This window comes from Zonotrichia leucophrys, chromosome 7 (assembly GCF_028769735.1).
Source record: "Zonotrichia leucophrys gambelii isolate GWCS_2022_RI chromosome 7, RI_Zleu_2.0, whole genome shotgun sequence".
Taxonomy (NCBI): domain Eukaryota; kingdom Metazoa; phylum Chordata; class Aves; order Passeriformes; family Passerellidae; genus Zonotrichia; species Zonotrichia leucophrys.
Genome location: NC_088177.1, coordinates 29,230,391 through 29,246,678, shown reverse-complemented (window position 1 = coordinate 29,246,678; position 16,288 = coordinate 29,230,391). Strand labels below are relative to the sequence as shown.

General features: G+C 37.8%; 1 protein-coding gene across 6 annotated transcripts in view; it reads right to left on the bottom strand.

The window, feature by feature from the left end:
• Window positions 1–16,288, bottom strand: part of RBMS1 (RNA binding motif single stranded interacting protein 1) — a 143,020-nt gene that overhangs the window by 15,232 nt on the left and 111,500 nt on the right. For all 6 annotated transcript variants that reach the window (XM_064718171.1, XM_064718170.1, XM_064718172.1 and 3 more), the window contains exons 5-6: window positions 10,449–10,606; window positions 7,347–7,426 (exon numbers count right to left, since the gene is read on the bottom strand). In XM_064718171.1, coding sequence (XP_064574241.1) covers window positions 7,347–7,426; window positions 10,449–10,606 — 238 coding nt within the window. The remainder of the gene's footprint in view (window positions 1–7,346; window positions 7,427–10,448; window positions 10,607–16,288) is intronic.

Here is a 16,288-nt window from a genome sequence, read left to right as displayed (position 1 = left end):
CTGTCTGCATTTGCCAAAGATGATTGGTACTGAAAACCTCAGGGACGCGTAACCTCATAAAGAACTTGACTTTCAAACCTTTGGCACAAAACAAGCATTAATGGCTTTGGATGTCACACCTAAAACACTAGCACTGTTTCTACTGGAAAAATGTCCACTTCCTGCATGACACATCTTTTGACTGCCTTCTCTGTAAAAAAGGAGACAGAACTGGTGTGTGGTTCCCTGTCTCACCTCCAGCAGTGACCACACAGCTCAGAGACCTGGACCTCTCCTACCAGGGCGCTGTTATACAGAGTGTCAGACTGTAACATTAAACATGACAACTGAATAAATTTAAAATGTATTATCCTTCAGAGAATGGTAATTAAAACCCTATAATCATAAAATAAACCAGGAAAAAGCTAGGTTAATGCCACTGGAAAAATATAGGAGACCTATGGATGATGGAGTAAATAAACAAGGAAATAACAAAAACCTTAAAGTAAGAGAAAAAATGGAAAATATTGTCTTCAAAACATTGTATTTCTGAGGGGATTTCTGGCATTACCAAAACTGAGTTTTGCTTTGAGGTCTTCTATTATGTGAAGCAACTTCTGTTTCAACATATTTGGAGCAAAAAGGTTCTATGTCAATATGGTGATGGATGATTTGATGCTGCTTTGTAAAAGCTATATCCAATAACCTTAGTCATAGCACACAGCATTTCAGTCTATACAGTTTGGCTTAAATAAGAGGAGGTAATCTCAGAATATGTTAGCCAATGTTGGATAAATTTCTCAGGTTCTGGTCTGAAATAATTTTGGTTGGTTTGACACAGAGTGGAAAACAAAAATCCATTGGACACTGAGACAAGAGGTCCAAATACTGAAGTTAACTGCCTTAAATTAAAAAAAAGCTCTTCCCCAAGTTGAATATCTTCATCTATTTTTACATTATTTCAAAAAAACTAGTTTTGTGAGGAGCATATGTGACTTCCAAAATATGCATATAAAATTTTAGATGAAAAATCAAAATTTCATTTCAAAATTCAATTTCTCTGGCATGAGAACAGTACAGAAAGACATCAGAAAAAATTTCGGGCCCTGACATTCTGTATTATAGCACTCACAGGTAGTAAATGCTTTATTTAAACCTGGATTATGCTTTCATTAAAAATCCCTACAATGAATTATAAAAAACTTGTTAGAAAGCATCATTTGTGCTTGCATTTCCCATCATTGTCTCAACATAAATATCTTTTCTTAAAAAAAAAAAACCAGAGTAAACCCACCCAACTGTCTGAATGGAATGTTCATAAAAAACCTATTTTAAGAAGCAATCTGAATTTTTTTGTCAGTAGATAACTCAAAACAGCTACATTTTCTATGATTAAACATCTTTTGTGTTGCATTGTAAAAATTCTCCAACAGATTTAAAGAGGAAGAAAAAAATGGAGTCAGAATTATACACATGTACTGGATTTTGCCTACATAATATCCAAAACCTGCATCACTGAAGAAACCCAAGCATTTAAAGAGCTATCAATTTGTGATCTCTTACAAGTTAGTGCTCCATCTTACTGAACAGCCATGGGGACCTTTGTTTCTCTAACTTTCCGCCTTCCCATGCTCCTCCCTGTGCCCATCCAAGATGCCAAATGCTGGGAACGCTCCAACTCACACTAAAAACCCCTTGCAGACCATCTATTTAATACAGCACTTCTGTCAGCAGGCTGTACAGCATTTGCCTTCCCTGATTCTGCTTCAGGATCTGGCTGCTGACAGTGGGACAGCTCCAGTGGAAACCCAACTGCAATTTTTGGCTGCTCTTCCACACACGTGACCTGAATGACACCGTGTTCATTCCTGCAACAACACAATGACTGATGGTCACCACAGGGAGGCTCATGAGAAACAAGATAAACCTTCTGGGGTTTATCGCGACCTACTGATCTCCCTCCCACCAAAGAATGAACATAGACCTTACTCTTTTCAAAATTAAATCTGAACCTTACTTATTCAGCTTACTTTTTCTCATTGTTTTCAAGAATATGCAACACATTCTCTCTCTTGCATATACGTGCAAGCATGTGACAGAAAAATATTTGAACAAAAAGCTCTCACAATTCCTACAAACCAGTTAAGCAATCTTTTGTAGTACAGGAAGGAAGGGAGAGTCATTTTTATTGTTTAATTGCTGGGAACTATGCAGGCCCAGTGATGAAGCAGATCATTAATCATTCAGTGACTTGTCTGTATGTGCAAGACAAAGGCAGAGTACAAATATTCAGAGTTGCATTCACAGCTGAGAGGTACCTGATGTAAAAGGCTAAACTCAGAGTGGAGTTAAGCTTTTGCAGCTAGGACAGCACGTTTGACAAGCCCACTCTTGTGGCACCCAGTGCAAACCAGCACTGCCCATGGCTTGCAGGTGCCTGTTGGGCTGCAGCTGCTGAGGGGATCTGTAACCATGAGCTTTCCTGGCCTTCAACATCAGGGCTTTAGAACAACTTGGCTGTGGAAAGTGCTGACCATCTCCTCCCGCCCTGAACCACTCTCTCTAGGGCTAATGTTTTTACAGAAGAGAGATGTGAATGTGATATTAGCCCAGAGATTAAATTCTTCCTTGTTGTAGACACTTTGTACACATCTGTACATTAGAATTCAGTTTGTCTTTGTTCAGTGTCTACCTAAATTTGTACCAGGGGGTACTATAAATGCAAAACCAAAACTGATGGTCTTTGTTGGACCTTGAGTTTGCACCCTTGATTTTATGTGACTAATTTTATCAACTTTTCAATAAACGCTACTTTCAGTTACTGAAAAATACAACGAAATAGTTAAAAAATACTATTCCTTTAGTCAATTTTCAATTACACTGCATCTTTTAGAGACTTTCATTGCTTATTTTCTAGTGCAAAGCATATGGGACTTAATGAATTCTGACATTAAAACATCACTTTAATGATAGAGCAAGCCTGTACAGCCAGAAACTTTTGCCAAAGGCTGTGGGAACTAAAAAAGAAATTGTGCAACCCATGATCAGGGTAGTTTTATATGTTTAAAGAGAAATTCAATATTATACTCTTCACCATCCTAGTCTTCACTTAAACATAATGCTCAGGATTACATTGTTTTAATAATTTATACAAGGTTTAATAATTTGTGACAGAAGGATATTTTGAGTGGTTTTAAGAAGCATTTTCCTCTTCTAATCCTATGTTGGTTCTTAAAACTAAGCAGCAAATTCAAATTATGGGAGTTAAAACCTCTAATTCACAGATTTCAAAAAATATTCAGAGTTGATGGTCCTTGTGGGTCTCTTCCAGATCCAAATCTTAAGTGAATGGCCCATACAAGGATCAAACCTCCAACACTGGTACCTCAGCACCATGCTCTGACCAGCTAAACTAATCTCAGGGTCTTGATCAAAAGAGTGAAAGTTTTGTTCCTCTGCCTTTAGTGTGGCAACCACTGTCAGCCTTTGATATCCTTAGCAGTGGTTTTTAGACTATGGTTCGTGTGTTTTTTTAAAGGATCTGTGACAGATAATTGAAAGAAAAATTGAATTTATGGTCAAGTAGCTTAAATTCACTAGAGATCTTTGGTGCTGGATACTTTGTAAAGGTAAGAAACTAGGAAACACTAGAACATGAGTGACAGGAGACAGCTACCTCAGGGCTCCATTTCCACTCCTTCCCACACTAGAGTGATGTCCAAGGCCAGATCATTTCAAGCCATGGTCTGTATCATCCCTGGTGGACCTCATCCCAGTCTAGTCAAGAGCACAGGCAGGAGCAGGGCTTTTACACACTCATTTTTCTCCCCTAAAAGAGAACTTGAGCAACCAATCTCTATATCCAAAGTGGGAAGAGAGGGGTGGGTCATGGATAATTTTTGTTTTTTGCATCATCACCATTACCAGCCATTACTGAAGTAAAAATTACATGGGCTGCTCAGCAAAAATGCTCTTACTCCCATTAAACCAAAATCACTTAAGTTCTTTTCCAGTAAAAGAAATATTAAAGCTACATGCTACTGTGACAGGGAGGAGATGTCTTTCAAGATTTTGCCCAGAAGATAATTTCTACAATCACTGTGGATGCAACACAAGACTAAAGGCCAGAGAACACTCAGTATCATCTTTAAAGGAGGAAGGCTAAGTATGCTGCTGCTCTGCTCTCACTGCTCATCTGCTGGCTCCTGGCTCTCGATACCAGTCTGGTCTGTTTCCTCCAATTCACGTCACACATTGTACAGGAGAATAAAAAAGTTTAAAATATTACATTCTTCACTGAAAACAATAGTTCTTTAAGGAGGAGAGTGAAACTAAACACAAAAGTTACTTTAAAATTATAACAATCATATAATAGTTACATATCATAGCTGAGAAGATAATTAAGTAGAAAATTAAAGTTCTGAGTTGGGTTTTTGGTGACAAAATGGAGAGGAAGTCATAGTCCATAAAACACAACCAGCTAATACAATAACTTCCATAGAAATGGACAAAGCACAACAACAAAAGGTGAAACTAACACATCACTTCCAGGAGTTTCAGGGTTATACCAACTTGCAGTGCTTCCAGGAGTTTCAGGGTTATACCAACTTGCAGTGCATTTCAAATTGCTCTCTGAGCTAACCCTTCTGCTTCTTTACTGAAGATAAACAAGGACACACTAAATACTGAATATATTTCATTAAGTTAAATAAAGCCTGAATAGCCAGTTATATCTGGGTTTAGCTTGCTTACCATCATCAATGCCCAGTCACTCACCTAACTCTGGAGCTGACAATTTTGACACCACCCTGTGTTAATCCCTGGCCTTCCCAGATTCTTAGAGGTTTTATTCATTGTGTCTTCTCATGCTCCAGAGGAGGTTTCACTTATGCTTTCTATAACTGTTTAACCCATTCTTCCATTTAAGCCCAAACTTAGTTAAAATAACAAAGCTGCATTATGAAAGCATGTTTTTGTTGAACAAATGTTCTTCCTCCCACACCTATTTCATTACAGGCCCATCTCTCCTACCCTCTTCATCCTGATAACATGGATGTTTTTAGAGCCAGCTCCCTTTGCTGATTTTAGCCAAGTTTCTAGGACACAATGTTTTAATTTAAACACAGATCTGGTTTTATGATTTTGTTTTGCATGTGTTTGAAGTTGATCCTTTATAATCCCAATGGTCACTAATCTATTTCAAAACAGTTTCCTAATCTTTGCTTGTTCAAGAGCTTTCCTACTGTCATCCAGTTTTCTCTCTGCAGGCAGTCCAAAATCACAGTGGCCTCATGACCCCACCCCATGTTTTGGCAGACTGCAGTATACTATGATGCATAAATTGAATTCTCTAATAAGGCTGCATTATTGGACAGGTGCTTGCTGTGTGGGATGGAACTCTGGGAAGAATTTGATCTCCATAAAAACCTTTGCAAGGAGCAATGAAACTTCACCAGGACAGAAACATAGAGCTGAGGCTGTGCCCTATACAACAAAATTGAGGGTCTTTAAAAACCAAGGTTCTCACAACTCCCTTATGACATATGATCATATGTCTCATTTTCAGTATCATGGAAGGTGAGACCCATCTGAATTTCAAACATTTGGAGTTATCTATTTCTGAGTCACTGAGCTAGACACCCTTTGTAACTGCAAGGACAGTCTCTGGAGGTGTCTTTTTCTTTACCTGTTCTAGACAGAGAGCCTGGACAAGTGCTTTGCAAAGGAAGCATTAGAAGTTCAAGCCTGTGAGGTGGATTATTTCTTGACACCCCTGTTTAGTTTCCACTTTCAGAAAATTAACAGTTCTCTGCAAATTTCTTGTCCCTAATTCATCACATTTTTATGTTAAATATTTCCTTCAGACTGCAAAAATCATTCCTACAATTCCATGCAGGAAGCTTTTATTCCAACCTAGTTGAACCTCATCACGTAAGGGTGCAACTCCAGCTTCAGCAAGAAGCTGAGACAGATCATGATTAGCAATGACATGCTTGACGGCTCATTCATTGAGAACAGGAGAATGTAAGTGAAAAAAACCCTAACAAACTAAAAAGCACTGATAGGAGCTTCTGTGGCAGATGTTTAGTGTCCTTATTATCTGTTTAAACATAGGCGGTAACATTTTTACTAAATGTAGCAAAGAAACAACATAATATAACCAAAGAAACAAATGCAACAATGTGCTTAAATTTACCACGTCTTTGTAACAAAGTTTTAACTAAATAATAATATCAGGAATTAATCCTTGTGCAAAGGGTCTGCAAGAGCAAGGCTAGGGAAGTCAAAATGCTGCATTAGATTAGTTGTGCCGAAGGGAGTGGTTTCCTGTGCTCTGAAGCATTTTCCATCCTTAGAGCAGCACAGACTGCCTCAAACTGGAGCAATCTTTCAGGGATGAGCCATGTTTGGAGTTTTACTAAACAAGCCACATTCTTGTCTGCCTGCCGAGGGTGGCTTTCCTCCTCCTCAGTGACAGGGTCTGGCTGCACAGAACATTTCACCAGGGGGATAACGGCAGCTTCCCCAACCACATCAACACTGTAATTTGCAAAATTCCCACTTGGGATTCTCAATAAAATGCCCACTGAAAGCTGCCTGGAATGCCAGGCATGTATTCTTTCCTTCTTTATTTCACCCTCTTTACTTTCTATTTTACTCAGCAGCATTCAATTTCCTCTCCTCATTTTTCAGAATTCATGGAATATACATTTTGTCTCCTAGAAACAGTGCTGACAAAGCAGACAAAAATGATGAGGAACTTGGTGTGGCAACAAAATTGTACTAAGCTTTCTCTGAATTCTGCCTTGCACAATATTTCTAGAAGTAGCATTCTATACTGACCTCCTTCCATTTTCCTGAAGGACTTTAAAACCTACACTGACTTGAGAGTTGCAGCTCCCCAGTGAATGATCATGCCAGGCACTGCTGCAGATTCCATTTTCTTCCTAGGCAAATATTGTTTTCAAAAATGCTTAGAAAAAATCATCAACAGATGACAAAACCAGCCCATTTTTGCCTCTGAAAAAAGCCCTGTCCATGGAAAAGCAGCCAAATTCTGTTCAGATAGATATTTGTTTCCTCACTTCAACTGGGATTACATTGGATGTAAATTTGTACATAGCTGGCGCCTTAGCTGCTTGTTTCTCTGCTAGGAGAGAACACTACTAGATTCCTAGAAAAGGTTTACAACAGAAAAGCAATATACTGTGTTCCAAGCAAGCATTACAGCCATCCAAAAAGACAGAGTTTAATTTTAATAAGCTTGCCTCTAAATGAGAAGCCAGATACAACAATCAGTGTAACAGGCTTCCACCATGTAAGCACTAACCCATTCATACATCTTGTAAGAAATATATGCAACATACCAGAAACTCCTGCTGGTGTCTTTATGAATTTTCCATTAAAATGAGCAATCACTGCTTCACATTTTTCTGTTGACTCCATCCTTTGAAAATAAAGAATAATTTACATAAATTAAACACTCAAACAGATTCCCATGTTTGTGATTTTTTTTTAAAGCACATTTCTCGCTTTTTCTCAAATCATATTTCTTGTTTTTCCCCTCTTCACTGCTCTGGCTTGCTTTCCCATGTGTGAACAATGGAGATTATGTTTTCTAAGAACATACAACTTCAGAAAGGTAAAGCCAAACTCAATTAACATTTTATGCACTCTGAGACCAAAGTCAGTGCCAAACTGAAAATAATGCTCTTATTTACTCAGAAATTATACTGTAGCTGTCCAAGCTGCCTCAAGTACCTCTCTTGTCTTGAAAGCAGCAGAAGGACTGACTCACCATCATTCATAACTGAACCCTTACTGTCCATGCTGCATGCAGCAAAGGTTAATGCCACTCTTAAGAGAGGATTCAGAGCTGTCTGTACAGTTTAAGGGTAATAAACTCAAACAGAAACCTGCCTGACTGCATGACCCAAACTGACTTGGCAGCTTTTAGCTTATACACATCATCTCCACTAAATGATGCACCTGGCTCTTATTTAATTGTCTCCAGGTTCCAAACAGGAGCCAATACCAGCAGAGCTGTGATGGCTACTGAGAATGTGTCCAAAATCTGGAGCAGGTTTGTGCACTCCTCTGTCAGATCCAGACTGAGCAGACTGGGCAGGGGGCTGTGGCCTCACCTGCAGAGAGGATGTGCCAGCCCCGACTGCCACCTCGGACTCCGTCACACTGAACAACTCAGATGTGCAATTACAACAAAATATATTTTAAAAGAACTTATTTTGCAGCTGCCAGCAAGATGATGTTTGGTTAATGTTGAACAGATAATTTCTTTTCAGTTGTTCATTAAGTTCTGTAATTCAGATCCACAATGGCCTCAGTAGCAAACAAGCAGGACTAAAAATTACTAAGTCTTGGCATCTCTTTAATTCTGATATCCTTTCTGCACAGGCTGACAAAATACAAGTATAGATAACAACTAGTACCACCAAAAAGCCAGACTGAACAAGAGGCTTTCCTAATGATTCCAAAAATATCTCTTTGAGAATTTTCAGAAGTTCTGGATTATTGGATCTGCATCAAAGAAATCTAATTTTTTTTTGTCTCACATGAAACAAACAATATAATTTAGTTTCAGACTCAAGTCTGGACTTGATAAAATACATTACTCCCTTTTAACCTAATAAAAGTTTCCCAAAGGCAAGAAATTAAAATATTTATTTAATGTCTACAGGTTTTTTGGAAAATTTTAACTTTAATTATTTATCCAAGAACTTTTCAATACAAGAAAAATGTTCACCTTGTGGAAGGAAAGAAGTTCTAATTAGATATAGAAGCAATACTTACCCTATAACTTAGGTATACTTTATTTATGTATATAAATAAACACTTATGTAAAAATAACTTCACTGATGTATATATAAAACACAAAATGCATAACAGAGAAACTATTGAGAAAGTACTTTAAAAGTATTCTGTTTTAATGTCCTCAATACAACTGAGGTCTTGGGTACACACAAGTCTTTGTGACATTTGCATATGATTCCAGAACACTTCCAGCTACACTAGGAAAAATATATCCTACCATATTTCCTACCTTACCACTGATTCAAGGTAGGGGTGGTAAACAAGTTTAGGGAGAGGAGACTGAATAAGAGCAAAATGCCGAATGAATTTTATAGTGGGTGTTAGTGGATTCTACTCTTCACAGTACCAAAAAATGAAAGCTACACATAAAACACACATATACTAATGAAATTAAAATGCTCAGTTAATTTTACCCCACTTATTGATTTTTTTAAAGGGGACAGGAAGAAATTTTAGCAAAGCCCAAACTTGCTGGTTTTCCTCTCTTAAATAATGAATATTTTTCTATTATTTCCAATTTTGTTCCTTTGTTATACCTTCTTGAAACTTGATAGTTTGACATATGAAGTTTGGGTTCAAGAGGCTGGTGGGGGAAGACATTTGAAAAAAAAAAAAAAATCACAATGCCATGAAATATTCCCCAGCCAACTCACAGGAAAACCAATTCCTAAAAATTTTGGCCACATCAGGAGATAAATTTGTTCAGTTCTTTTCTGTGCACTAATTTTAGATTCTGGTATTTGTTCAAATACAAAGCTATTGTAATATTGGCTGAACATCTGAATTACTGAAATTGGATTTCAGTATTTTGAGAACGCCAATTCTTTGCTTGAAGCATGCTTTTATTTTTGATAATAGAAACCTTCAATTTAAAGCCTCTAAATTTTGATTGTTATACTAGGTTTAAAGCAGGACTTATATAAATAAAAACAGCACAGAAAAGACTTTGATGAAGAGATCCCAGAAAAAATAACTACATTAACTAGAGAAAAAGTAAATTCATATGGATGGAATATTTAGGAGGTATTTGTTGATTTGAGTGAGATATTTCACTTAGCACACAATTATTTTAAGATGAGATTTACTGTAAGTGAATAAAAAATATTTTCTTTCCCAGCTGACATCATGTTAATGAGCCTGAAAATTAAAAGGGCTGATGTTCAAAGGGCAATGATGAGTTCATTTTCTCCAAGGAACTAATGAAGAAAAACAACAAAAAAAAGGCATGGGGGTGGGGAAGAAGGATCTTCCTTCTGGTCTGCTGCCTGGGATTCAAACTTCCCAACCCAGCAGTCACACAAGTCTCTGTGAAGCATCACGTAACCCTTGCTTACTGACTCAGGGATAGAGGAGAAAGGAGAAGTACAGAAAAGGGAAGGAAGTGGTTTAGAGTGAATTCTTACTCTAGATAATTGTCCAGTAAGAGCAATAAATTTAGATTTAGCCATCTAAGCAAGATGAGACACAGCTCTACCAAAGGAAGAATTAACAAAACCCTGCTGGATAACTCTGTTTCAATCTTCCTTCTCTTTACAAGCTTTATCATTTTCAGCAATTTCTGCCTTTTCCGCCTATTCTTGCATTTTTAATGCAGACAAAGGGAGCAGGCTGCCAGCGCGGCTCACAGCCCGAGGTACCTCGCAAAGCCAACGCCGCGGCTCGTCCCACTCGAGTCCCGCAGTATCCGGGTGGAGATCACCTGCCCAAAGGGCTTCAGCATGTTCTCAAGCTCCTGCTCGTCCATGGACAGAGGCAGGTTGGAAATGTACAGGTTAGTCGGGTCTTGCTCTTGTTGCTGAAAGAGAATTAAAACCAATTGTTATTGTCATTGCCACTGACATTTTGAACTTAAAACAAACAAGTACATATGAATTCTGGCACAGATTTTTACTTCTCAGGCCCTTTGTTAAGTCTACTCTTTCCTAGTATTAGTGACCTCCATTTTCTGCCACTGCCTGCAGCATTCCTGAGAAAGTTTCCTTTCTCCTATTACTGCTGACACTGACATTTTAAAGTAGAGATAAAGGTGAATAATTGACCAGTTTATAGTCCGTGTTAAAACTCCATGTTTCAAATTTTTCTCAAAGGAAAAAAAAAAAGTAAATATGAGATAAAGGAAAGAAATTAGCAGACAAGAAATGCAAGAATGGTGGAAAGCACTAAGAAAGCCAGATGTAAATTAAGAAGAGAAAAGATTTGGATGACAATCAGAAAATAAGGAAAAAAATGAGAAAATGGATTTAAGAGTATGTACTTTGCCATAATAATACCAAAAGAACAGTGATACAGAAGCAAGTGGGACACTGTCGTCGCCTTCCATACATGAGCACTTATGACTTTTCACCAAACTTTTATGTTATACATTCAGACAATAAAAAAGTCTTCCAAAACTTTGTCTAGAAACAGACAAAATGAGAGAGGATGGCATCCAGGAGATGAGTAATTAGGGAGGTGACAAATATAGCCACATCTTTGCCATTCCCCTGATCTTAGGCTACTCACTACTTTGTGTTATCTATGTATGTGCCATAAAATGACACCTCTAAGAAACCTTTTTGGTGAAATTGATGATTTCCAGTGTTTTTCTACAGATTTCCCAGCTGTGGCAAGGGAGCATCTCTTCCATGCTGGCGATCACTGCCCATGCTCTGTACTGAAGCACATTCTTGATCTGCACAGACGGATGCGACACAGCCCTTAAAGTTGTGCAGAACTTCAATGTCATCACTGTCACCCTGGTATAAATGTAAGTCTCTGCAGGATGCCCACATTCAGTAGCACTTTTCTGGCATGAGCAGTGATATGATCTGAAATCAATTTTATTGATATACATATACAATTTTCATAGAATCACAGAATGGATAAGGTTGGAGAGGACCATGTCTGGTCATCCTGGATCACAGTGCACAAGCACTGCACAGAAAAGAAGCTCATCCCCATTTGCAGGTGAACTCTGTGCATCAGTTTCTGCACATTGTCCTAACATATTTATTGGTCCCAATATATTTGATGGCACAGTCCACAATGTATTTTCCTTCTGTACAAGAGGGCTGACTGGCTTGCAGGGAAGTTTGAATCAAACCAGACAACAAAAACAAAACCATACAAAACCACAACACTTGCCTCCTGCCATTAAAGCATTTCTTAAAGTGATTATACTGCATGAATGGTGATATCCTCTCATGCAGAACAGGATCAATTTGTCATTAAGACCCCCTTATATAAATAGTATCTCAGTACTTTTAGTAGCATATTGCATAATTTTATAACTTGCCATCTTAGATATCACCTCTCAGTTTGAGTTAGTTTTCCCCAGGAGGGAAAAAAAAAAGAAAAAAAGAAAAAAAAAGAAAAAAAGAAAAAAAGAAAGTGTTTGGGCTTGCAGGGAGGTCACACCTTTTAGGCACAGAAAGGAATTATCCTGTTCCAAAACCAGTGAAAATTAAAAACGGGAAAGCAAATTCTAGGCTGAAAAACCTTTACTTATTTGCATTTTTACCCCAAGTCTCACATTCAGTTCAAAAGAGTTAATGTTTTGAAGTTTTCCAAAAACATTTTTAAAGAAATTGGAATAGAAGACCTATAAGAGGGAAATGTTCTTCCATTTTAGTGCATGCCTCTGCCACTGGTATGAGTGTAATTCCTAGCCACACCAAAATCCCACATACTTTACAAAACAACCTTTTCCAGCTCCCAAGTGTTGCCCTCATTGGCCCCTTTATAGTCCATTACAAATGGCATTTGATTACCCTGTATGATTTTTCTTTTGTTACCTAGTAGAGACGTTCCCCTTCCAAAATAATACTGAATCTATACAGTACACAGACAAGTTTAGGGTTCAAATTATCTTATCATAGGGTATCTGAATTCTTTTTCATATTAGAAAAATTAACAGAAGGACAAGACAAGAAAATGGATTCACTGTGAGGCCACAGCTGACATTAATATTAATTGCTGGGCATAATTACAGTAGTTACATCTTGACATTCAGCTCAAATTTCCTCAGGCAGGAATGTGAGATGAAGAACAGCTTTCACAGTGTTAGAACTGGTTTGTTACTTAGATAGTATTAGGCAATTTTGTTTTGCACCTTGAGATGTGTAGGCTTAACTTCCTTCTTTAATGAGTTATATCAGCAAAAGCTTTAAAGGAGGTTTCAAGCATTGGCATTACAAAATTGCACTTGTAGCCATAGCAAGATTTTCTGAAATTCCAAACAGTATTTGAAAGGAAAAGTTTTGAATGTTTTACTTTTTATTACAGCCTGCAAAATATACTGTAGGCAAATATCCTAAAACTTCCCTAAATAATCTATAACAGTATATCAGCAGGAAAGTCAGACTCTTTGCATATTTTTATTTAATTTCCTAAAGTTTTTATTGTAGAATAACAGAAAGTATAAAAACGTTCTCATACAAAATTCTAACATTTGAAAAGATAAAGAAAAGACCCCATTTTGTTCACAGTAGTAACAGTGCAATTTACATGCAAAAACCAAAAGAACAAAAACCAGCCTACCAACCAAATAAAAGATTACATTCACCCAGAGAGAGTCACCCAGCAGAGAAATAAATTCAGTTAAGGCAGAAACTCAGAGAACCTGTTCAGGTAAGTGGGTAGAGCACACTCCCCTTCTCCAGGCTCCTGTGGCAGCCCAGGGCTTACCAGACTCCCACATTATCCTGGCACTATATCCTGGCATGAGACCGTGAACTTTTCCTGCCAAAAGGGGCACAAGGACCTGCTGCCATTCACTGCACACGCTGGGCATTGGATGCTTGTGCTTACCCACCTGCCAGAGAAAACCTCCTGCCACAAAACCATGTGACATACTGCTAGGGAAGGCAATGCTGCACTTTGGAAGAATATTAGCAACTTCACCACTAACCCACATTACAAAGCTCTTGGGGAAAAAAGAGAAAAAAGAAGTGCATCTGAGGAAATTGTTCTAAGGAAATTGTTTTCTCTGAACAGAAAGCATTTTGTGATGGAAAAATTTTACTTGTGGCCCATGAAACAATCTGTATTTTGCATTATTAATTATTGGGGTTTGGTCAGATACATGCTGAATGGCTAACTGGAAATGACTTCTGTTTTCCTGACCCTATCTCCACATCAGTCTAGTTCAGCCTGAATACTCCCAGGGATTCAGTTACTTCTGGTTTGATTCTTTGATGGAACACCCAGACCACAGCAAACAAAGGGGAGTTTGAAGACACTTCTACACATGTCCATAGCTAGAACTGGTAAAGATGGAAGGCAAAGGAGAGAAACAAAAAGGAAAGAAGCTGCCAACAGATGAGGATGTCTCACTGAAATCCTGGAATACAACTTGAAATTTCTTCCATCTGTAATTCTTTCAGCAAAATAGTTGAAATGCCAACAACACATTCCACAGTGCATTGAGGAGATATCTGCACTGCAGGTGCAAACCCATGATCACCCTGCAGTTCAGCTAAAAGGATAAATCACAGGGCCACAGAATAGCTCAAGTTGGAAGGGACCCATAAAGATCACCAAGTCCAACTAGGTCAGGACAGATTAATTTAATCCACTTCTTCACTTTTCAAGAAAAGAAAGAAACAGCCACTGATTCACAAAAGGGCTCATTTACAACACTCATTTGCAACCCCTACTACTGTTGGCATAGATGCAAAACAAGACTGAACTTTTTCTAGAGTGTATTTGGAATTTTATACAGTTTGACAATGGAAGATTTACACCAATTATTGTGCAAAACAATTCTCTTCCTTTGAATAACTTATTTCACCATGCAGCTCCTGTCATGTCCAGAAGGCTATTAAAACTTAAAACAGATATCTGGGTACATTTTGGGAGACTATAAAGCAGCAAGTTAGCTCCTTCCCCTTGGGTTTCCTAGCTGATTTCCAAATAGCAGCCACAACTAGGATTCTACTTCCATCTCTGTGCTATCTTACACAGAAGGCACTGCACAAACAGATGTTTGCCTTCATACATTATTTTGTCATGGAAAATGGTTACAGGTTAACAGTTAAAACTCAGGAAGTTAGGAGAAAGACAAACTATTTAAGTCATCCCTCTCTCTCTCTCTCTTTCTCTCTGGCAAGCAGAGGTTTAATACTTGAAGTTCTGTGAATTTTTCCCTTACCAAAACCTGTCTCACCATTGCTTAATTCACAGTGCTATTACTATTCAGTCTCAGAAGAGAAAAATAATTCTTTTGACACATGAGTTTTTAATTCCTCTTCTGGAATTAAGAAAAAAAAAAAAGCGAAACCAGGAAAAATACCTTCCAACATAATTCAGCTCAGACCTTGCCTATACATTGTAATAATTCTTAGGATTTAAAGGTAGGTGTTCCTCTGCTTAAAATCCATGAAATTGTATAAGCCACTTTCCCTTATATATCTTAAATCTCTTAAAATTATTTGCATTATTTTATGGAAATGATCAAAAATATTTACTAAAATCAGTGAGAAGTTCGCTAATTTTGGGCAGCAAGCCTCCATTAACATATAATCTACTGAATATAATATTTTTTTTTAATTCTATACAATTTAGGAAAACTGCTTAATTTGAGTGTCTTCATATTTCATGCAGGGGTTTCCTTAGTTAACAGAACCTTCAGCAGATCCTGAAAGATGCTGAAATTGCTCAGCATTTTCAGATTATGGGCAACATCAGGGAATTTCTGGGCTTCTGTAAGTAACCACATTACTGAGAAAACTAGCAAATCTTGTTTTTAGCAATGCAAGTCATCAAGTTTCTATCAATCTTTTCTCTCCAAACACCTTCAGCTGTGTCTCCTGAACTTCTCTACCAGAATGTAACAATATAAAGATGGAGAGCAGAGCTCTTGCAGAGTAACATGCTGATTTTCCCCAAAGAGCTCCCAAAAATCATAAGATACAGCATTTCTTACAAAAATGACAGGAATGATCAACTGTTAATATTTATTTCTGCAGAAAGAGGTGATCAGGATTCCTACATAATGTGAAGGGCTCTACATCATCTGAAAGAAATTAACAAAAACCTCCCTGTGCGTGTGGAATTGTTCCTAAACTGCAAGCAAGAAACTTGGCAAAAGGCAAGGACATCTGTTTTCTGTTGCTGTGTGTAAGGTCAGAGGGAACAGATAGCCATTCAGAAACATGTGACTAGGCACTGCTCACAGCAAGGAAGATCCTCTGCCTGACAGGGAAGGGATTAAATGCTTGTCTGCCTTCATATAGATACTACTTCAAAATTTACAATTGGCCAGTGTCTCACTGAAATATGTCTGTTTTAGCCGCAGTTTTAATGCTGTCTGACCACAGACTGTTAACAACACAATTCAGGGAAAAATCACTACCGTAATCTTCACTTGTTCTCCAGAATTGCATATGATTAATACACTAAACATTCAAATTTATTTTTACAGGCACATCTGTATTAAGAAGAATTTAACTGCAATAAGCTTTGTGATCAATCTATCACTTCATGAATACATTCCTTT